We start from the raw sequence: 22,858 nt of genomic DNA, 5'->3' as shown, positions 1-22,858 counted from the left end.
ACAGCACAACACTGCATTTCCCTTGCTGTATTCTTTGCAGGACTCACGCTACTCTGTTGGCAGGCGATGCCTGGGGCCAAGTTTTCACCTGGACGTGTGAGTGAAAACACAATTTCTGCACGCCCTTTATCCTCCCAGAGAGACTCTGATGGGAAATTCATTAGTATCTCAGGTCTGGCTGCAGCTGAGCAGCAGAAGTGCTGTATGTCAAGTGTGTGTGTGTGTGTGTGTGTGTGTGTGTGTGTGTGTGTGTGTGTGTGTGTGTGTGTGTGTGTGTGTGTGTGTGTGTGTGTGTGTGTGTGTGTGTGTGTGTGTGTGTGTTTGTGTTTTCTCAGAAAACAGTGTTACAACATTTGATGCATTTAGACGAAACATGACTTTTACCTTCTACACAAATATTTAATTTTGTATTTTTCTGTGTGTAAATACAGAATTTCAGTATATTTGAATAAAATTATTGATAGACACTTGCCAAAACCTTTTTCTGCTGGTCTCCTTGATTTTTGACTGAATTCTGTGTTGGATTTTATTTTATTTAATTCGAGTTAAACCAGAAGGACACTGGCTAAATTTTTCCAGAGTTGGTGGAAGGATTCGGATGAGAGAAACACTCGTACAGTCATTTAAATGGACCCTTACTGCTTTAGCAGAGCTTTCTAGGGCCCACAGCAGAAGCCTGTGGTTGAAATGGGCACTGCTAAACTGAACATGAGAAGGAGTGTGTGAATGATGACCAGGGGCATGCGCGCTTCATAAACTGTTCCTGAGAAATGCAGCTTTTTCACTTAAACATTTCTGAGAAAAACTGCAAGTCAAGCAAACACTGTTGTGAAGAGACAAATAAGTCAGCATTTAATCATGTAAGCATTGTAATGTTTTGGTCTGGTAAATGTTTGTGGCAAGAAAAATTCAGGCTGTTTAGTTTGATGTGAATAGTTTGCTGACTTTACTATTTTGATTTTCACAATGTGCTTTCATTTTGCTTTGTAATACGGTATTTATGAGGGTTTTTTGAACAGCCCTTTTTGTACCACTACCCGCCTTAAATTCTCTGTGATCATATTATGTCTATCATGGGTGATTTTTAAGTGTGTGTGTGTCTTTATCCCCAAAGATATTAGATACCAAATAAACAGAGTATCTGACAAATTTCACAAGATGTGGTATGAAACTCGTCCCAACTTGCAGATGAAAAGTGTAATAGCAACACTTACATTATCACACTTGCACTCCAGTGAATAAGTGGGCATGTTAGGCTGTTGATTGTGGAGGTTTGTTTGCTTTCTGTCTCCTACTTGCTCTCTCATGCACATGCGCCACTCCTCTCTATCATAAAGGAGGAGGTCTCTCTCTTTAACCTTTGTGTGTGTGGCTAATTGTGCTAAGTGGAGTAGCTTAATAGAGTGGAAAATAGTCCTCATAATTTTCCCAGAGAGCTAGCAGTGACCTTCTCTTAAGACAACGGCTATCTCCATTCTCTCTACATCGCTGGTTTTATGATATGAAATGTCAAACCACTGGGTTCCTCAGAATAATTAAATCAAATAAATTATTGCACCTAGGCAGAACCATCTTGTAGCCTAACCCAATTATAATGCACTGTAAAGCTAATTATTAACCATGATTACAATTAGTCTAATTTGAATAAATGTAGTCATTAGCGGGTTCATTCTAGTCAGTGAGTATGAACTGTGGGGGATGATAGTCTCTCTCAATCTCTCCCACTCACCAAGGGAAAGGTGTGGATTTGCATCATTCTCTTCCTCCATCTTCATCCCATTTTTCACACAGTGACCTTCACAAAATGGCCTGCACCCTTCACCTTTCCTGAGCTTTATGTCTGCTGCTTCTAAGATTTATATTTGCTATTTATTCTTGTGCCACATTGAGTACACTTTGAAATTAGAGGCACTTTGTGCTGTTTCTATTCTTTCTACTATTTTATTAGGAATCATGCATGTTTATTGTTGATGGATGAGAAGATTGATATTAGATTGTTAGCTTAGCATAAATACTGGAAACTGTTGGTCTGCCTTTTGTCTGAAGGTGGCAAAGTATTGGATCCATTACACCAGTTTATTAAATGTTTAATCTTATCCATGCTATTGTGTTAATATAGACCAAAATGTCCTCAGAGACATGATAGCGTCACGCAGTCAGCTGCACATCCACGATCAGAATCTCCACTGTGCACTGTTGGGTTGAACTCGATTTGATGATTTGATCTTTGTACCATGTTGGAAGCAGCTATCAGAAGATGGGTACGCTGTGATCATAAAGGCATTGGCATGCTCAGCAACAACACAAGAAAATATCTTCCATGCGGTTACACCAGCAGCAGCAAACTCGAATCATTGATCCAAGACAGGATGAAGACATGCTTTCGTCTTTTTTGCACCAAATTCTGAGGCTTCTATCTAAATGTTGCAGGAGAAATTGAGACTCATGAGACCAGGCAACTTTCTTTAAATCTTCTGTTGTGCAATTTTGGTTAGCCCCTATGAATTGCAGCCTCAGTTTCCTGTTCATAGCCAACAGGAGTGGCTGCTTCAGCATTCAGAAACGCTTTTCTGTACACCTTAGTGTGAAGCAGTCTGTCTGTTCTCCAACCTCAACAAGGCATTTTGACCACAAGAAGTGCTGTTCACATTTTTTTTTTCTCTCTTAGCCGTTCTCTGTAAACCCTAGAGACAGTTGAATGGTTTCAATCTTGTGTAACTTTCATCATTAGACGCAGAAAGGAGATTTCCCAACTTTGAAAGATTATCAAACATTCCTGTTATGTTTGTATATGTGTCTAAAATTTCCAGATTCGTAAGCAAAGTGGAATCCACCCTTCTTTAGAGAAAAGCTGCACTTAAAAACTGTATTTACAGAAATCAAACACTGTACTCTTTAGCATCTCTTAATATGATTTATTAGTACTGTAATCATAAATGCATTTCAAAACTGACTTTTACAGTGCCTTATTACACTGCAGTAAGAGAGCCTGGACAACAGTTTCTTCCCACACAGTCTCCTGAGTTTATAAAGAATAGTTAACGGTAAGAGCATTCTATAAACATCTGGCTCACAGGCCAGTGATGCCAACAAACAAAGAAACAAAGTTATGAGACCCAAAGCTGCTGTGCTGGAACTGGAACTGAACACAGCAAGCACAAGCCTCCCATTTACCCACACATGGCATACTTGCACCCAAAAAATAAAACAAATGTCATACTAACAGTTCATAAATATAGTCCTTCGGCTGCTGCACAGTTCCGATCGGAGAGCTGGATCTCTGCAGGAGGTACCAAGCTTACATGTTTACAGGTATTTCTCCTGGAAGAGGATCTGAGCATAGACTGTGTCGGGGCTGGAGGGTGTGGGGTCGGGGGTGGAAGGGACCAGGGGCTCCTGTCTTGGTCGGACAAGCTCTAGCTCTGCATATGTCAGGCTTTCTTCCTGTGATATTCGAGGCTAGAGGAGAGAGGAATTGGGTAAAAGTAAGTTCATCTACAAAAAAAGAATTGTTGCTGTATATATGTGCAACAATTTCAGAATTTACAACTGGAAAAATAGTCACAGACAACTGTAAGTTGTCAGCATTTCATCTTGTCAGCAAATTGTAGTTTTTGTCAACTTCCATGGTAAACATCTTTTCTGTTTCCCAGCAGCAGAATCTGTTTACGTTGTTTTCAGGACCTCTTGGAACATTTAGTTTACCCGGAAAACATTTGGTACAACAGGAGCCCTATCCAAAATCCTCAGATCCTCCTGGCTGCACTAATCTAATCAGCATGTTCGTGCTAAAGAAAAGCTCACATCTCCAGTGCTTCGTTTCAGTACAAAATTACAAGAACACCATTAGACGAAATACTGATGATGCTTAGTTTGAGTAGTTTTCTTCTGTACACACTTGTTTGACACTTTTATTGAAGATATAAAACCAATGAAGCACTATAAATAAATAATTGTGTTTCAGAAGCAATAAAGCTAAATAGAATTATCAAGCTCATAACTGAATGAAGACATGGCAATAAACTGCTGTAGACAATCATGCAGTCGTGAGACAAATTCCCTCTTGCATGCATCTCAATAACAACTGTGCTCGCGGAAAAAAAATATTTTCGAAACATTAATAAATACATTCTAAAGGTATTAAGTACCTGTGTTTCATAACTGATCTTCATAGTTTTAGTTCACAGGTTTTGTGCTTGAAGGAAGAGACTTACAGTGGCAGATCTCCTTGGCTGAGTCTTCAACCTTCTGGGCTTTCGAGGTCTCTTTGCAGCAACGGGCACTGAAAACGGAGACAACCTTAATTGACTCAAAATAGCAGCCAGGAGGAATGAACTGGCAAATATTAAATTGTGGTTGAAGTCAAAATTGTCCTTCACAAGCACTTTGTGTTAAACCTAATCACAGTGTTGTTTAAAAACGGATGTAAATTCTTTATTCTGCTGTTTTCAGTGACAGTGTTCATTTAATTCGTAACACACTAGGCAGGAATTTCACATTCTCTGACTGTTTTTGTGCAAGCTTAATTCCTGCTTTTCTGCTTGCTGACAATTTACTGTAATTTACTGTTCTTTGCCAAATTCCTGCTCTTGGGGCTAGGGCCTCTCACGCCACTCTGTGACTCTGGTACCTCTAGTATGTTTCATCTTAGGTTTAAAATCTGAAACCTGACTTTACATTTTACTTTGTGAAGGACTCTGCAGGACATTTTACCTTTGGCTGGTATGTGCAGTGGAGGCTCTTCAGGTAGCTTAGGTGGCGCTACTGCTTTTGTTCTGTCGGTTTTCTGTCTCATGTCTCTCCTTTGTGCGCTTGGGGAGGAACTGGAGCAACTACTAGAGCTTGTTACAGTCTCTCCTGAGCTGTAAGGAGTAGATAAAGTTGATCTTAATTTATATTAAAGCTAAAAATACTCTTTTAAAAATGTGCAAATAAATAGACATTTAAAAATACTTCTGAAGCTCAACATAACGTTTGTTTGTTTTGCATATATATAATTGGCAAATACTGTGTTTGTCTCCCCCCCAGCTTTCTGATTTCTAAATAAAGAACATACTAGTACCTGCTTTCTGGACATTTGACCAGAGGGTAACTGGCTGTAGAGAAAGAAGCAATAAAGACAAACATTTGATGTGACAGTTTGTTTTAGATACAAATGTGGGAAACATAAAGCCATAAATCTACAGTTGCTTTGGGAAGTGGTTTTACATTTGAGCCTGTGTCTTCTGTAGAAGTACTGGCAGATTAGGACGAGAGTGAATAGGAAGATGGACAGCAGGCCCAGTGAGCAGATCAGCACAGCACACAGATACACATCTAAAAACAGAGACATCAGAATAGAATAAGCTTTATTTAAGCAAGATGTGTAAATGAGACAGAATTAGGAATAGAGCTGAGAACAGTACCTGCAAACAAAAGCCACAATCCTTCACTTCTACCATCCTCGGGTGTAAAGTGCACTGTAGAAACAGACATTTTAGAATGTCATCAGAAACTGTACATAAAAGATGGAAACTGTGCCCAGACTGAGTATCTTTATATTTGTTGATGTCTGAGGGCTGTGGCTCTGTACAACAAACCCCAGTGGTTCTTGGAAATATCCAAACCACTGTCATAAAGGGAGAGTCTGCTTCACCATCAGCCAAACACAACATTAACACACACACACACACACATATAGTAGCTGTGTTGCTGTTCTTGGACCATGTTTGGGGGTTCCCCATTGTTCCACATATCAGCTATCAACAGTGTTCTCTTTGTCCTTATTAACTAAGGGAAAACAAACAAACAAGGGAGCTGTCACTGATTTTGTACAGGTCAGGGGTATTTAGGGAGAGGTTGAGGAGAGTAAAGACTGTCTCTGCTCTCCATAATGAGATTTTAATATGACTTTTCCACACAGATTGATGCATATTGTAAGATATTAACTCTAAATGACTTTTAGCCTGTTTCCAGACCACTGAACTACATGCAAAATTGTCAATGTGTCTTCACTGTTCTGTTTCAGTAACACATAATTAATGTGGAACATTGTGGGTTAGGGAATCTTTCTAGGATGGAAAAAGGTATAAAAAGTAAATAATCATGTTTTTGTTCTCCTTTTGTCTTGAAATGGAAGAATTTTTTTCACAAATATTTTTCCAATTCATCAAATATAAAAGCTTGTTTTTAAAAATGCTCTTACCACATTCTATCTTTGCCATGAATATAAGTTTCTTTTAAGACTAATAAAGGTGTGGTGGGCCAGGCTATCATGTCTTTGCACTGTTAAGCTAAGATAAAGACTTGTGAAGCAGGCAAACTTTACCAGTCTTGTTCACCAGACAAGGCGACAGTTACAATTGGCTGGAATCTGGGCTGAGGTTAACCACCAGTTAAACCGCACATCTGATGAGAGCAAACACACTGAGGTCACCAGCTTCTCTGTAAGGGAGCTATTAAATGTAAACGCTCACTACAAATGTTTCTACATCATACCAATAGTGATACTTTTATGTGAAATGTAAATACCCTATATCCCTGTTACACCATCAGGTCCAGATTTAGGCTTATCTGAGGTCTTTCAGCTGTGAAGGTAAATGTGGAAAACAAATTACCAACCACTGAAACTGGCAGCTCAGTGAACTTGAACACAGTGTCTCGAAAGTTTACCAGTTTAGAAAATCAGCTCAAAGCAATCAAACTTTCTTATTAAAGGTCTGAAGCTGGGAACTAGATATAAAGAAAAGGTTGGAGTTTTGTGAATGAAAGTAGTCCATTGACCTCTTTAGGGTGTAGTCTTTGCTCTATGCCCTGCAGACTGAGATCTGCAGACTAAGGGGTTCCCTCAATATAATTTTTTTTCCTCTTTGTTTACCCTCATAATGTCAGGTCTTCTGTTTCTGGTTCTGTGGTCAATGCATGGCGGAGATGCCTGAGGTTATGTGGCTTCCTTAGTGGGACATTGCCCTGAATATAGGGCAGGGCGTTGTCAGGCTCTGTCTGACTCGAACCTCTGCGCTTTTCTTGCGTAAAACTATTGAAAGGTAAACTGAGTCACACACGGCCTCCACAAAGTGTGGTAAAGCATCATAAATCTCTAGTAAACCCCTTCACCCAGTGCATCTCACCGATGATCGGTCCAGTGTGTTGCACAGATAAAAATAAATATTGAAGAAATATTTATTACTTCATGTGATTTAAATGATTTCTTAACCCGTTTCTCTTTGTTTTGTTTGTTGGCACACACTGAATAAGCTGCAACTAAACTCTCCAGTATTTTTTATTTTTTTTCCTGAGGCTTGCATAAAAGTAAACCCAAAATGCTGACATCAGAGTTTTTGAACCCTGCCAGCTCAACAACACCCTACCTTTTACTCCTTACACGCACACAGGCAGGGATTTTGTTAAGTGTGGTTTGGCTGTGTGAGCTCATTGTTTTGAGATGGAAATGCCAGAGGACTGGGGTCGCACTCAAACATATAGGCATGACCATCTGCAAATATTGTAAGTTAAAGTTAGAGGACACATTTCTACACAATCTTTGTTTCTTAGTAGAAGAAAATCGTGGCCCTTCCTTAATTTGGTTGTTTTTATTTCCAGATAACTTGGTCGACATTTTTACTAAAACGAATGTGGGCTAAGGGAATTCTTTGAAAAATAGCAGTCTGAAAATATTATTTTTAATTATCTCCTTTCAGTTTGGCTCAAAAGTTGAAACAGTTTTATAGTTTTAATATGCAAATAAACAAACGGATCAGCAGCTTAAATAAAGGTAATCATATACATATGATTACATGTGTATATGAATACAGAACAATAACTAGGAACATTGACAAGTCTCAAGTCCTCAATTCTCAGCATCCACCTCAGAAGTCAGATGAATCCATGGGTCTGTATTTTAAGAAATATGGTACAGAGATGTGAGGGAATACATCTTTTTACCTGTCAGCTGTGTGGTGCTGGTACCATTGGAAGTGATTCTCCATATGTCTCTGTGTTTGCGGATCTCCTGAACTTTACAGCTGTAAAAACCCTGGTCCGACCCAGTCACGCTGAGAATCCGCAATTGGTACACCTCTCCCTCAGTTTTCTCATGCAGATGAAACTTTGGTTGTGGGAAACGGTAGGTGTAGTTCCCATACAGCTTCCTTCTCCTTATGCCCATCTTTACAATCAGAAACTGCGGGTGGTCGAGTACGGGAGGAGAGTTGGGTGGAAGGGAAGCAGGAGGCACAGGAGTAGGAGCGGTTAGAGGAGAGAAGAACCAGTGAAGAATCAGGACACTGGTGGTCCTCTTCCTTTGAGATACCAGACAGGACAGTGTCAGGTTGTCGTTCTCTGTTGCCAAGACGACAGGCCCAGGGGTCACTGTCACATTAAGAGCATGGCATACCTCTGTTGACAAAAAACCCCCACAAACGCTTTGGGTTATATATGCACAAATGTATACAGCCTTCATTTTAATTCAATTTTTTAAATATATCATTTAGTTTCATTCTACTCAGTATGTTCCTTTTCCAAAATGTCTGCTTCTGTTACTGTGTAATACTTTCCGAGTAAGATATCTAGGTAAATGTGTGTCAGAATAAAATTAAATCAAACCATAAGCCTCACAGAACGCTTATATGACTCAATCCTTCTTTCTAAATTAGTAATAAACTAGAGTTAAAAGTGTGTTTGTCTGCTGTCACAGCTTCAAACAATCACTGGTTCTATTTGTGCATCTTCCCATGATTGTGTGTGTATTCACTCTGTTTTAGCAAGGAAGTGTAAAAGCACTGCAAAAGAAACAGCTAAAGTATGACTTTACTTTCCTGGATGTGCTCTTGGTTTAGTCTGCTGTGAGCCAGGGCAGAGACAAAGGGGTCTGGACACAATATGTGTGACCAGACAGGCAAAGAGTAGCTACAGGTGGGAAACATTCATACTTGGTATGGAACAACCCAGAACAGGCAAGGAGAAACATGGAAGGATAACAGGGACCATCTGGTCTTCCATGCTGCTTTTGCTTAATTTTTTCTTTTCTTTTCTTTTCTTTCTTTTTCTTTTTCTTTTGGTCTTGTTTGTTGGGGAATCTCCCTTAGGCTCTCTGGGGCTTGTCTAACACTATTTAATGTGGCAACAAAAGCAGCTGAAGTACTTCAAACAACATTATGCACAGCTGAAAAAATATATAGGACATAAAACACGAGTTGTAAGTCTGCTTTACAGCAGTTTTTAGGACACAAATTATATGTAAAAGCTATACTGAGGTTTTCTCTGATCACAGACAACAAACCACCCTAACGCCACAACTGGTTGTTTTTTTTTGCTCTTTTTTTTGTAAACAACTTTTCTGCACCACACTATTAACACAATAACAAATGCACTTGCAAATTGTGATTATTGTAGATCTGATGACTTCTAGATGATAACTGTAGTTGTATGCTTTCTATTATTTTCTTACCAAAGGTCCATAATGCACTGAAACTTTGACGGTGGTGTGTGATGACAGCTCAAGTTACAACTCAAACACATATTGCCTCTTTTACGCCTGCTTGCTCACTTTCTCATTGCTGTATGCTGCGGTAAAGAAGGCACACTTACCTGTGACCAGAGCCTTAGTCAGGACAAGGATCACTACAGAGAAGTACATTTTCCACAGTCAGTGAATCCATAAACCCAGACAACTGCACAGCAACTTACACAAGCAGCTACATTCAAAACAGAGCCTGACTGCACAACCCACCAGAGCCCTTACCCACCATTAACTCTTCTCCTCTTTCTCCTCTTTTCTGTGTAATATGAAACAGTAAAGGCTCTGTTCCCACTTAGAAACTCCCACTCTCTCCCAGTACTCTCTGCCTCCCTCTCCCTGTGGCTGTCTCTCTCTCACTCTCTTTCTCTTGTGTGTCCTGCAAAACGTAGGAAATGTCATTTCCTGTGTTCCTGTGTTCTGAGTGTGTCCTGGACCGTGGCCCAAAACCCCCAGAACTCCAAAGTGATGGTCAAGTCTCGTGGTTTGTGTGCGTGCGTGTGTGTGACATTGTGTGCAGTTCTAAGAAGCATACACAGTAAACTGCTGAAAATGCATTTCCATCACCTCAGTCACCAGGAATAATGCTCATTTTGCATCTCGGAGTAAAGGCCAAATGCTGATGTTTATTTGTGTGAGGTTCATATTTTTGTGTATGTATGCATGTGTTTATGCATTTATGTCGAGGCACATTTGTCCCCGTGTGTGTGTGTGTGTGTCTGTCTGTGCTGGGACCTCTCCCAGCTGCTGGACAGAGTGGCATGGGTTTGTCTCTGGCTGTGGTTGTCAGACTGTCCCAGTGGTATGAAGCCTGCTCCTTTATTGGGCAGGCTAAACTGCTGAGGCAGGGCTTCTGCTGGCGCTTTGAGCTCTGCCAAAGCCAAATGGAATTACACAACAGATTTAACCCTTAAAGTCGTATGTAGTGTTCTCTTAAGAGGAACTGAGTCTGTGGGAATCTACTGGTTTGTTTGGGTTTTTTTTTTTTTTTGCATAGACAGACAGCTGTAATATAAGGTTAAGCCACAGTACAAGTTTTATAAATTGAGGATCATGTGTTAAAATGATACTTCTGATTTTGACTTCTTAACAAAATCTTGTGTTCAGAGTTTCCTTCAGGTTTTTCTCTTCCCGGGTCTTAAGTTCAGGTCTTTGCTCCAGCAGATGAAGCACTCTGCTCTGCCCCACAGTGGTCAAAGCAGGTTACTGCTTCTCAGGGGATCAGCAGTATGGTTATGTTAAACTGGAGAGTATAGGCATGCATTCTCACCACAGCGCCTTACATTTAATTGGAGTGTGTGGATCAAGGGAAATAAAAGAAGGCACATTTTCACACTCTCGTGGGTATAATATTAAAATATTTAAACATTTGGATTGCTTCATACAGTAAAAAGGACACAAAATAAATGCCATCAACAAAATGTTATTTTCCTTTATCTCTCAGGACATATTACTGCACATTACAATAGCACATTGTAATTGTCTTATGCAATCATAAAAAGACTCTTCATTTTGAATCACTCAGGCCCAGGGTACATTTCAGAAGTCAGAACAAGATGTCATTATATTACATTATATTATGGTTGTAAAATAAAATCAGCCTCTTGCATGAACCTTTTTATCTTTTCCTTTTGGTTTATTTCTAACTTTTACAAAGAGGTTTAAAATACAGCTACCGTGATGAGAAATGATTAATCGATTATTATCTGATTCAGCCCATGTCACGCTACTGTTTCACAGCAACCCAGAAACAATTTTTACAAACATTCAGCTTAAAAAATAGACTACTGTATGATATTAATTCTTAAAAACAGCAACAGCCACATCACCATTTTTTCACTCCATACATGGCTGAATTAAAAAACTATGCTTCTGAATCTCAAAATCTCCAATTTGTGCTTAAAGGTAAAGCCGGCTTGTCAGTAGCAAAGGTTTTTCCAAACAACTTTTGATATACCGTATGATATATAATAAAATGCAATTAGGTTGAACAGGCAGTGCTAATGACACTGTTTACACAAGAAGCATAGCTTAGCTTCTCACATTCAAAGTCAAATGGAATGGTGAACTCTGTAAAACAAGTAAATCAACAGCGAATCTCCAAAAGCAGAAACAATATAACAGTTTGCTATAGAGACTTATTAAAACTACAAACCAAAAACATTCTGAGACTATTTTCACTTGAAAAAGTCATTTGCAACCACTTAAAATCATGTATATTATGATCCATTCACTCTTTACTTTATTAAATATTTAATATCAGTCTTTACTCTCACCAATCAGACACCTCCATAAAGTCCTCCAGTTCACTCATAGCTATTATATCACGAGGATTATATTGCGAGTGGGCTGAGTTATCATTTTCACAAACTGAGCTTCCTGCAAGCTGGCTGTTTGTGTCACACTCTGGGAACGACTCATATGAGCCATGTGTGCTGTAAATTGTGTTACAGGTTTTGTCTTTGTCATTAACCGTGTCCATGTACGGGGTCTTCTCTGGACTGTAGCGATGCCCATCAGAGTTTTGTCCCAGTTCAAAAGCCTGATGTCCAGGCTGCTGGTTCTGGTGGAGAGTTGCAGGAACCTGCGACTTGTTGGGATGCAGGGAATTGATACTTGCAGGCTGGTAGTGTTGGGGATAACCGTGGTACCCTTGATAAAGCACAAAGGGTTTGCCAGCAGGAAAAGTCTGGGAGAAGGGCTGTTGCTGGGACTTGATCTGTATTTCAGGCTGTGGGCATGTTTGCTGGGGTTGAGGTTGCGAGATGCTCTTGCCAGACTCGCGCACATTAAGTTGGATATACTTTCCTGTCTGTGGGTCAAAGAAAGTCTTCTTTTTCACTTGAACAGGCAGGTCCACTACAAAATACTGACCAGAACCGGGGTCTTGCAGCACCTTGCGCTGGGTCAGAGGGTAGGCCTGGGGATAGCTTGACTCTACATGATACTGTGTCACTGGAGCTGGGTGGTGGGCTTGGTGGAAAGTAGGAGAAGAGGGAACATGAGCAACAGTCTTAGGAGCAGCAGTATGGGAAGCAGGGCCAGTAGCATAATGAGACACACCAGGGAGGGAAACGGCAGCAGTATGAGGGATAGAAATAGGACCAGTGGCATGAGGGGAAGCGTGGAAAGAGTGGTGTTCTGTATGGGTGGAAGGCAAGCTGGACCCCGACACAGGAGCATTAGCAAGGGAGACAGGTGAGGAAAAATGAGGGGAAGCCATAGCATGGCGATTAGAGGATCGTACCTCAGTGGATGAAGAGGAACGAATAGTGGAGACATCTTTCTCAACTCCAGAAAGGCTGTCTGCGCCAACTTTGGACAATTCTTTCTTCATTCTCCGGGTAGTTAGCCTTTGAGCCCTCCGTAGGGCTTTCTCGCTCTTTGGGGGAACAGCTGGAGGTTTGCCCAAAGAACGGGACACATCACTGCTGAAGCTACATGCTGATTCTGGTCTCTCGTAGTCATAAAGACCTCGTATGTCTGCCAGGTCTGCTGCACTGGTGGCAAAACTTTCCATATCTTCAGACATATTGCTGATAAGAGAGCGTGAGTCATCTTCCTCCATAGCAATGCTTCTCCTGGAATAGGGCCTATAATGAGGGATAGGGGCTGAGTGATCCTGTGGTGAAGATGCTGACTGGAAAGTTGAAGGTTCACTGATAGCAGTGAGTCTATTTAAACCTGTGTGATGCTGGACAGGAGTTCCAGCACTGTGTCTTATTTTCTCCTGTCCTTCCTCTCTTTTCTCTAATCCCCTGTCACTGGGTGAACCCACCCGGAAATCTTCTCCAAAGCTCTTATAGAATCGTGGCTTAACCGATTTGGTGGAAGTGGAACCTCTGAAGGTGTTGTCCTTTACTCTGAACATTAAGGGCTTGACTCCTAGAGCAGGTGAGGAAGTGTTGGATCGGGGCAGAGATGGAGCTGGAGATGCAGGGGCATGGGGTCTATAAGATCTCGTGTGGGACCCATGGGACTCAGTTGACTCATTTTCTGATAGATTGTTTCTTTGTTGGGAGGGTAAAGGGGAGCATAGTTGCCTTTCTCTTTGTTTTGTCTCTGATTCTGTTGAAGTAATGGCATAGTACTGGAGAGCATCCACCTGTACTACTCTTTTTTCCTCTCTCCGATTATCTCTCACCTTCTCACTGTCAGCTGTTAACTTTTGTTCTTCTCTCTTGTTAGCCTTGATGTTATTCTCTCTTTGAGCTAGCATGCCTTCTTTTTCCACTCTCATCTCATTTTTCAGTGCTTCTTGGCTGTTTTCATGAAGTTTAGGTCTCTCTTTGGCTTGCTTTTCTTCCTTTATGATGTTTACTCTTTCTACAGATCTCATTTCTGCCTCCCCTGTTTGAGTTCTCAGCCATTCTTCCTTTTTCTGCCTTTGTCTCTTTTGCTCTTCCATTTGTATCTGTTCGATCCTTTCCTCTTCTGAAATATGCATAACTTTATCTCCTTCTCTTGGTTTTCTTTTCTTTTCTGCCTCAGTATTAGCAAGTATCTTCTCCTCAATCTGTCGTTGTTCCTCAATCAAAGATGCTCTCCTCCTCTGTTGAATCTCTTGAACTGCTCTCCTTTGTTGCTCTCTTTGAGCTACTCTCATCTGTAGCTCTTCTTCTGCAGCTCTCTGTAGCTTTTCTTGTGTAGTTTTCTTCTGTTGCTCTTCTTGTGCAGCTCTTCTTTTCAGTTCTTCGGCAGCCCTTTGTTTTTCTTGTGCTACTCTCAGTTGCTCTTCATGCGCAGCTCTTTTCTGTTGCTCGTCTTGTGCAGCTCTCCTTTGTTGCTCTTCTTGTGCAGCTCTCCTTTGTTGCTCTTCTTGTACAGCTCTTCTCTGTTGCTCTTCTTGTGCAGCTCTTCTTTTCAGTTCTTCTTCAACCCTCTGTTTTTCTTCTTGTGCTATTCTTTGTTGCTCTTCATACACAGCTCTTCTCTGTTGCTCTTCTTGTGCAGCTCTTCTTTGTTGCTCTTCTTGTGCAGCTCTCCTTTGTTGTTCTTCTTGTGCAGCTCTTCTTTGTTGCTCTTCTTGTGCAGCTCTTCTTTTCAGTTCTTCTGCAACTCTCTGTTTTTCCTCTTGTGCTCTTCTTAGTTGCTCTTCTTGCACAGCTCTTCTTTGTTGCTCTTCTTGCACAGCTCTTCTTTGTTGCTCTTCATGCACAGCTCTTCTTTGTTGCTCTTCATACACAGCTCTTCTTTGTTGCTCTTCTTGTGCAGCTTTTCTTTGTTGCTCTTCTTGTGCAGCTCTTTTTTGCTGCTCTTCTTGTGCAGCTCTTTTTTGCTGCTCTTCTTGTGCAGCTCTTTTTTGCTGCTCTTCTTGTGCAGCTCTTTTTTGCTGCTCTTCTTGTGCAGCTCTCTGTTGCTCTTCTATTCTTCTGTTCTTCTTTTCCTCAATTTCTTTCATTCTCACTTTTTCTTCTCTTTGTTCTGCTCTAGTATCCTCTTCTTTCTGTTTGACTTTTCTTTCTTCATCTGATCTCTCTGCTTCCCTCTGCTTCTCTCGCCTCTCCTTGATCTTAATAGCTACGGCCTCACGCTCTTTTGCTCTCCTCTCCTCTTCTCTCTGGGTGGCTCTCCTCTCTTCTTCAGCCAGAGAAGCTCTACTCTCATCCAATATGTGCTTTATTTTCATGTCTTCTTTTCTTTTTATCTCTTCAGACATGAATGCTTGCTCTTCTTCTGATTGTTTTTTCATACTCTGCTGCTTTGCTATGATTATTCCATGCTGAGTTTCAAGACTTTCTTCTTTTAGTTTTTCTGTCCTCTCATCATCAGTCTTAGGCCCCAGGTCTTTAGCTTGATGTTTTTCAAATCTCCCTTCTTGCATTTGTTGGGTAAAATTTTCTTTCCTGTTGCGCATTTGCTCCATGGTTGGATGTAGAGAGTCGTTAACTACAAAAGATGATGTTGCTGGTTGCAAAGAATGACTATTTGGCTGACAAACGGTTTGATCTTCTTGGCATCCCTTTTGGGAGCCAGCTTCAGATATTTGTATTGTCTGAGTTTTTGGTGAATGGTTCCTTTCTTTGTGTTGGGTGTATTTTGCTGCATTGTCTACCGGGCTTTCCTTCACTTTGGAGTCTTGTCTTTCTTTTTCTCCCAGTTTGAACATCCCTGTTCTTTGATGCTCTTTGTCTGTGATGGGAAATACTAGTAGTTTGGGTACTTTATTCACCTTAGCACTCATTTCTGTCTTATCTGGCAAACTTTTCTCTTTTACAGAGTTCTCATGTGGGTCAGTAGTAAACACAGGACGTCTGCTATGACGGGTCTGTATTAGTGGAAAGAATCCTTCCTTTTTGTTGGGTGGGTATTCCTGAAAAGTATTTGCTTCTCTGTCCTCTGAAACAATTACTTTTAACCTTGCATAGTCTGCAATTGCTGATATCTCTGGTGTTGTGGATAGCTTTCCCTTTGGTTTTGTTTTAACTTCAGGTTTTTCTTGAAATGTGCTCTCCCTTGCTGGGAATGACTTTCTTGAACTTTGTCTTTCGGTTGCCGATACAGTGGAGTGGTTCTCAGTTTGTTTTCTAATGTGATTAGCTTGTTCTGCCTTAGCATTTTCATTATTATTCCATCTCTTCCTAGATCTGTCTGTCTGTTTTGATTCTAGCTTATCTTCTGCTTCCCAATTTTTCCTTTTAGCATCTTCATCTTGAACTGTACTTGAATCGGTTGTTTTTCTTTTACTTTGATCCACAGTGAACACAAAGGCTTCAATCTTTCCTTCATTGTGTGTTTTATTGCTGGCAGCTGTTCTGTTTGGTGGTAACCCTGGAAGTCCCCTTCCCTCAGATGCATCTCTATCAGTTTTGCTATTGTACTGTGGCTCATTGCTGGTTTCTGTTATCCCTTGTACTTGAAAGTAGTCTCCATCTGCTTGTTGTTCACTTGATTCACCCACCAGTTCCTCACATTTCTTTACTTTTTCAAGCTCTTCATTCTCAGATTGAGTATTCTCGCTTGTTGCATTGTTGCTATTCTGTTGATTGCTAAATTTCAGCGAATCAGACAGTTTTCTAATACTGGACAGCACATGTTTGTCATCAGAACTAGATCTCTCAGTGCATGCTTGTTCTTCTGTGCTTAAAGTGATAACTTTTTCTTGGCATCTAGATGATGTAACTTCTTTCTCTTTATTAGCTTGCACTTGATCAAATGGCAAAGTTGCACCATCTTCTTTTCCAACTATCGTCATGTTATCCGTCTCAGTTACTGATGGTACAACTCTGATGGCAATGCTGTCAATGTGCACGTTATCGTTCTCTTTTTTATTATCCCTGATTTGGTTGTCATTATATTGAAATTTGTGTGATCCATGTGTGTTTTCATTTTTGAATAACTTGTTGGAAGGACTGGTGTTTAACATTTTTGGAACTATAGAGTCATGTTTGTTTTCCTCAAGTAGCGGTGCTGTTTTGCCATCTACATTGCTGATGTTGGCCTGATTGTCCACATTTGTCATATCTTCTTTCAGAGCTTGCTTGGCGACCTGCTTTATCAGCATTTCAGCATCATTCATGTTGTTGATTCCAGTGTTCACTGTTGTGACAGCTAAGTTCTCATTGCTATGAGCTGTTTGCACTTTTTGTGGATTTTTCTCTTCATCTGTCCTCTCTCTTAGCAGTTTATCTGTGTTGTGATCCTTTCCTTGTCTTGCTTTTATGTCCTCTTTGTGGTGAAGGGGTTGAGTTTCACCTGGCACTTTATTTTTAGCGGGTACAGTGATGGTACCTTTTTTGGTCAAGGTTTCTGGCTGTGTTTCTCCCTGAGGTTTTGTATTCATAGTAGAACCATCCTGCTGAGGATGTGTCCTTTCCTGACACATCTTCATATTGTTCTTTACTGCTTCTGAGAGTGGTGTTTCTTGCACATTTTCAGGATGACTTTCTCTAACAAATTTAGCCTGATCTTCTGTTTCCTGTGTGTTATTTTTCTTTATGACCTCATTTGAAGATGTGTTTCTTTCAGTTAATTCTAGACATGAGTTGGGAGAACACTTATCCAGGTCTGAACTGTTGTTCTCTTTCTCTGTTACATTCATATGGTTTTGAGCATTGTTATTCCCTTGACCAGTGTTCACAGTTGGCTTTCTTTCATGTACAGTTACCATTATTCCCATAATCTGCAAGCTATGATCAGCTGGAGGTTCTTTTTTCTGACCAAAGACAATGTTTAGTGAAGGTGCTAAGTCTACATAAGCTTCTTCTTTACTTTCAGCCTTTTCTGTCATCACAGGTTTGGAGCTTGCAGCTTTGACACAGGTGGCATCTGCAGGATCTTCTTCCTTTTTGTTGGGAATGTCAGTTTTTATATCTGAAGAGTCTTTAACTCCATCTTTTGGTTTTCCAGATATTTCTGCATGATCTGCCTTCTGTTCATCTTGGTTGATCGTGAGTGGCTGCTCTTTATTTTGCATTGGTTTGGACTCCAGCTTTTGATTTTGTAGCAAGCATTCAGTTGTGCTCATGATATTATGAGTGGTGGTTGCTGCAGATTTAACTGGTATAGTAGCAGAGCTTGAAGGTGAAACAGACTTGACACGGTCCATCTGTACTCCTAAAGATCCCATCTGAGGTTTCAGTGTTGCATTACTGGGTATTGTACTTTCATGCTTTTTAGACACCTCCTGCGATGGCGGCCTCTGTCGTATCTTAACTGTCTGACTACCAGCTAATTGCTTGGAAGAATTTTTGGATATGAATCCATCTCGTATAGCACAGCCCTTTTCTTTAATTGCTGAAATTTCCTTTTCGGCATGAGCTTTTATCTTGGAAGTCAGAATCTCTTGCTTGGTCATGGCTCTTTCTTTATGAGACAGTGATTTGGGAGGCATAAAATGCTGATCTTTACTTGGGCCTACATTGTGCTCAGCTGACTTAGGTTTTCTTTCATGGGGTAGCAGTTTCGCCCAATCAGAATCTCTTTGCTGTGAAACCTCAGTGTCTTTCACAGGGATGCATTTTTCCAATTTTTCAACACTGTTGTCCTTTGTGTTATCGCTAACAGTGTCAAAATTTGCTCTGTTATTTACATTAGTTACAGAATAATTGGCACTGGGTAATTTGGATTCTTTGGCTGACTCATTGTAAACAGGCTGACTTTCAGAGTCTTCACTGGATTTAAAGCCACCTACTTCCTCTATATTTTTTTGGTTAGCTGTGATAAATCTGCTTGTAGGACTGTGTTCTTCTGTTGATTTCTCCTTATTTACTTTCTCAACTTTATTAGGAGGTAAAACTTGCTTTTCCCAAGGACCATTTAATAAGACATTCCCTGCCACTGATGAATTGTTTTTGTTTGTTGAAATTCTGTTAGTACAGCCATATTTCTCTCTCAGATGTTCATAATCATCACTGCCTCTGCTGGATTGACCACTGCCTTTTCTGATAACTGTTTCTTCCTGGTGACACTTTTGAACTTCCTTATCTTTCTTTAGGTAATTCTCTTTTTCATTTATATTTAACTTTAAAGGAACATCATTCTTTGAAGTGCCATCCTCTTTTATGATGATGGCATGTCTGCCTTTCTCTTTTTGCTCACCTCTCATTTTCTCTTTTATTTTGGCTAACTCTGCTTTAGCTTTAGCTAGCTCGGTCTTGACTTGCTTGACTTTATCTGGCTCACTTTTGACCAGTTGTGTAGCCGTTAGTTTAGCTGTGAGTTTAGCTGACATTTCCTGCATGCTTTCTGCTTTTATTAGCTCTGCTTTAGCTCGCTCCTGCTTTGCCCATTCTGCTTTTCCCTCTTCAGGTTTGGCATCTTGCGTTGTGCTTGTTCCTGTTGTAGACTGCTCTGTATTCACATGAACTGAAGCTTTTACTTCCTTTGCTTTTCGGAAACTCCCAGCTTTAATGTGGTCTGTTTGGATCTTCTCCACTTCAGCTACATTTGTCTTCACTTCTTTTGCTTCAGTTTGCTGCTCTTTTGCATGCTCTGTTTTTTCCGCCCCAGCCGTTTTTACATTAACCTTTTCTGTTCCAGATTGTTCTGTTTCTGTCTGCTCTTTCTTAACTTGTTCAGTGGTTACCTCCACTTGCTGGACTTGTGCTACATTGATCCATTTTTCTGTGGCCTGTTCAGTTTTAGCTTCCTCTATTCTCGTCTGCCAAGCCTGCTCGGTTTTTGCCAGTTCAGTTTTTATGGGCTCTTCTTTTAGCTTCTCTGTTTCAGCTTGTTCCGCTTTGACCTGCTTACCCCGCTCCTTTTTAATGTGCTCAGCTCTTGCTTCCTCTGTGATATTTCTTGGCTCATCTCTGACCTCGTGTACTCTGGTATGTTCAGCCTTTGTCTGCTCCTCTCTGGCAAGCTCTGGTTGTTTTTCTCTGAACTGTCTTGTTTGTTCTCCTTTTATCTTCTCCTCTTTAATTTCTTTAATATGTTCTGCTTGGGGTTGTTTCCCTCTCTCCTCCTTTATTAGTCCTGATTTGACCTGCTCTGCTGCGTCTTTCTGCGAATCATTCTGCCCTGCTAAAATTAACTTAGAGGGTTCTGCTTTAGGCTGCTCCACTTGAGCCCCCTGCTGAACTTTTGCCACCTCTGCCTGGGTGTGGTGGGATTTTATATGTTCTGCCATGACCTGTTTAGCCTTGACCTCAACAAACTGTCTCTCCGTCATCTGCTCTGCTATTTGGGGGGCAGATGTTTTGTCTGGGTTAAATGAATTTATGTGTATATTATGTTCAGACTGTGGTTTCACTTCTGAAACCACACTCTGGACCTCATGTCCCCTTGGAATTTGCATATATTGTTTTCTTTGACTTGTTTCACCCATGCCTATATGTTTGTCTTTAGCAGAAGAAAACATCTGATGGCTTATACATTCATTGTCATTATATTTGTTATAATCCTGTTTAAAATAATGATCTTTCAAATCAGTTTTCTCACTACATCCAGAATATGTTTGAAGCACTCTTTTGTCCTGGTGACTTTCTTGCCTTGTGTTTTCCAGTAAAGCAGCTGTTTCTTGTTTCCATGGAGAGATAGTTGCATTCATGCTGAGCTTTTCTGTATCTTGGCTGTTTGTCTGCCTCCACTTATCCTGTAAGGAGACATTACTGTAATCATGTTTGTTGTGTTTGAGCTGCTCACATTTCTCCACCTTTGTGAATAGCCTTCCCACTGTTTCATTAAAAGGTTGTTCAATGTTTGGCTTGCTTATTAAATATTCTCCACTTTGATTGTTGTCAGCATTTAGCCTTGGTGTTTCTGTAGCTGAATAAGGTGTTTTATGTGTGTATAAAGCCCCTCCCATCAGCCCCCTTCCTACATCAGCCATAGTATCCTGCCTATAGGGAGCAAATGATGCTAAATCTTCATGGAGATTCTGTCCATTAGCCAGCTTATTGCCGGTGTAGTTTTCAGGTAAAAATCCAGTAAACCCAGAGTGATGAACCATCTGTGCTTGCATCTGAGCTCTCTGGTAATCGCTTAAAGAGTATTCTGCATATTGGCCTGTAGTTGCCATTACAGGTTGAGAATTTGACATTGTAAGTGACAGTTCTGGGCTGCGATACTGGTTCATAGCAGCATTTGTCCTGCTGGATTCTTGTAGCTGTGAAAATTGAATTTCTGAATCTGGAAATTCAGGGATATCTATCACAGTATCTCTAGGCTCATGCGTTGGTGGCTGTTTGTTGTTCTCAGGTATCTCCGCTGCTTTAAATTTGGTAGGACTGTAGGTGCTTTTTACTCGTTTTCTGTTGTCTTTGAGATTGAAGAGCAGACTCGTGGCTCTGGATTTGTAGGTGGACATCCTAATGTCGGGAGTCGCACCCCTGCTTTCAGCTCGTACTGGAGAATGCTCTACAGGTTGAGGAGAAGTTGCATAATGTTGGAGATCAGAAGAAACAGCTTCTTGATGTGCATGGACCAGAGGTGTCAGCAGCTGGCTGATGTTAAATGGCGTGGTGCTTGTGTTACTGCCAATAGCGTTAGGTGCCACTGTTACTGCATTATTGCCAAGACTTACATTTTCTTTTCTGTAAAGTACTGTTTGTTGGTTTTCTGTCACTTCTGTAGTAATATTTTGCTCTGTCATCATTTTGATTTTCTGCTGGAGGGCTTTGACAGAGCTAATGGTGTCCCTCACACGTCGAGACATCTCAATGGTGGGTGATGCAGTCGATGGGCGATGGGACGGAAGCCTGTTGGTTCCCACACTCTGGCTTCTTTTTCTGTGGGGGTAATGACCTGCCAACTCTGATTCACAGCGTTTCTCCACAGCTGAAGCGTTCTGTAGCACTGTAGATGTCGAGGTGGAACGTGGAAGAGCTGGTGAAATCATGGGTGCCAAGTTACTCCTTGGCCGTCTGATACCTGTATAATGACCTTGTGGTTGACCCATCTGTGAAGGCTCCTTGTACATAGGTGTCTCATACCATTTAGCGAACTCGGAACGGTGCATAAAGCCTGAGATTTGTCCTTGCTGGAAGGGAAACCTGTTATGGTCCCTCCACACCTTGAAGGGACTAAACTCGCTGTGTATAAAGACATTAGAGTTGCAGTTGACCTGTGTGCACATGCTCTGTTTATTGTGTGAAGATCTCATAAAAGAAGATGCAGAACTGTGAGACACTGCTGCTACATCAGATCCAAAGGAATGGAGGTTGGTGTCTCCATATGAGAATGAACCAGAAGAGGGGAAATGACCGCTGTGAAAATTTTGCTGGTATGATGTAGAGAATTCAGAAAGTTCCCTCTGGATACTCATTAGAGCTGATTTGTCCCAGCTCGTCTCATCTTTCCACTCTCTGATTTTGTCATCCATTTCTACTCCATCCCTGTTTCGCTCAGAATTAAATGCTCTGATGAGAGAGGAAACTCTGGAGTTGCTTTTGCGTTGCTGTGAACTCAACTCTGTGGCTCCATTGCTGAGAAAGTTGAGCTGTTCCTCCTTTAAAGATGTTTCCTTTTGAGAGGTTTCCACAACGGAGTGCTGGAATGTGGCAGAAATCCTCCCCTGTGTCCTTTCTCCATGAACCTCCCATTGTGGATCTCTGTGAATCTCACCTCCATACATTCTTCCATGGCTCCAGTCCTGTCCATACTGCTGCACCTTGAGGCTGAAGTTCTCACGTGCAGCTCTCTTAAGTTCTTCCCTTTCTCCGTCCTCTCCGTCCTCTCTGTCCTGTCCACTCTGGCTAAAGGCCAGCTGTCTGTCTCTCTGAGTGCAGGGTGAAGAGAGACTTAGGTCTGAGTCATTATAAACAGCTTCATCGCCGATACAGAGACTCCTGAATGCCCTGTCTGTCAGACTGCAGACCTCTCGGTCATTCTCATCCAAGAAGGACCCACCGCTGGAGGTGTCGCTGTAGCCTCCATCGCTGTGCCTTCGATGCCCGCCACTCTTTCGGCCAGAGCGGC

General features: G+C 41.1%; 3 protein-coding genes across 7 annotated transcripts in view; 1 reads left to right on the top strand and 2 right to left on the bottom strand.

Annotated features, from left to right (window-relative positions):
• wdfy4 (WDFY family member 4) overlaps positions 1 to 22,858 on the top strand; it is a 75,774-nt gene that overhangs the window by 38,585 nt on the left and 14,331 nt on the right. For all 4 annotated transcript variants that reach the window (XM_085182010.1, XM_085182011.1, XM_085182009.1 and 1 more), the window contains one exon: positions 41 to 22,858. This exon is cut by the window's right edge and continues 14,331 nt beyond it. In XM_085182010.1, coding sequence (XP_085038136.1) covers positions 41 to 104 — 64 coding nt within the window. In that variant the 3' untranslated portion in view covers positions 105 to 22,858. The remainder of the gene's footprint in view (positions 1 to 40) is intronic.
• vstm4a (V-set and transmembrane domain containing 4a) lies at positions 2,901 to 9,707 on the bottom strand. Its single transcript, XM_085182037.1, has 8 exons — positions 9,568 to 9,707; positions 7,924 to 8,376; positions 5,406 to 5,459; positions 5,209 to 5,316; positions 5,063 to 5,096; positions 4,714 to 4,862; positions 4,215 to 4,282; positions 2,901 to 3,459 (listed from the first exon to the last, which is right to left on the bottom strand). Exons 1-8 carry the CDS (start codon positions 9,614 to 9,616, stop codon positions 3,307 to 3,309), a joined length of 1,068 nt encoding a protein of 355 aa, XP_085038163.1. The 5' UTR covers positions 9,617 to 9,707; the 3' UTR covers positions 2,901 to 3,306.
• c13h10orf71 (chromosome 13 C10orf71 homolog) overlaps positions 10,912 to 22,858 on the bottom strand; it is a 12,046-nt gene continuing 99 nt past the window's right edge. The window contains exons 1-2 of one of the 2 annotated variants that reach the window (XM_085182008.1): positions 12,744 to 22,858; positions 12,360 to 12,469 (exon numbers count right to left, since the gene is read on the bottom strand). The exon at positions 12,744 to 22,858 is cut by the window's right edge and continues 99 nt beyond it. In XM_085182008.1, the coding sequence (XP_085038134.1) occupies positions 12,449 to 12,469; positions 12,744 to 22,858 (10,136 nt within the window). In that variant the 3' untranslated portion in view covers positions 12,360 to 12,448. The other variant, XM_085182006.1, reaches the window with a different exon arrangement.

Source organism: Neolamprologus multifasciatus, chromosome 13 (assembly GCF_963576455.1).
Source record: "Neolamprologus multifasciatus chromosome 13, fNeoMul1.2, whole genome shotgun sequence".
Classification (NCBI taxonomy): Eukaryota; Metazoa; Chordata; class Actinopteri; order Cichliformes; family Cichlidae; genus Neolamprologus; species Neolamprologus multifasciatus.
Note: the sequence above shows the minus strand (reverse complement) of the source record. Positions and strands in the feature narration are given on the sequence as shown.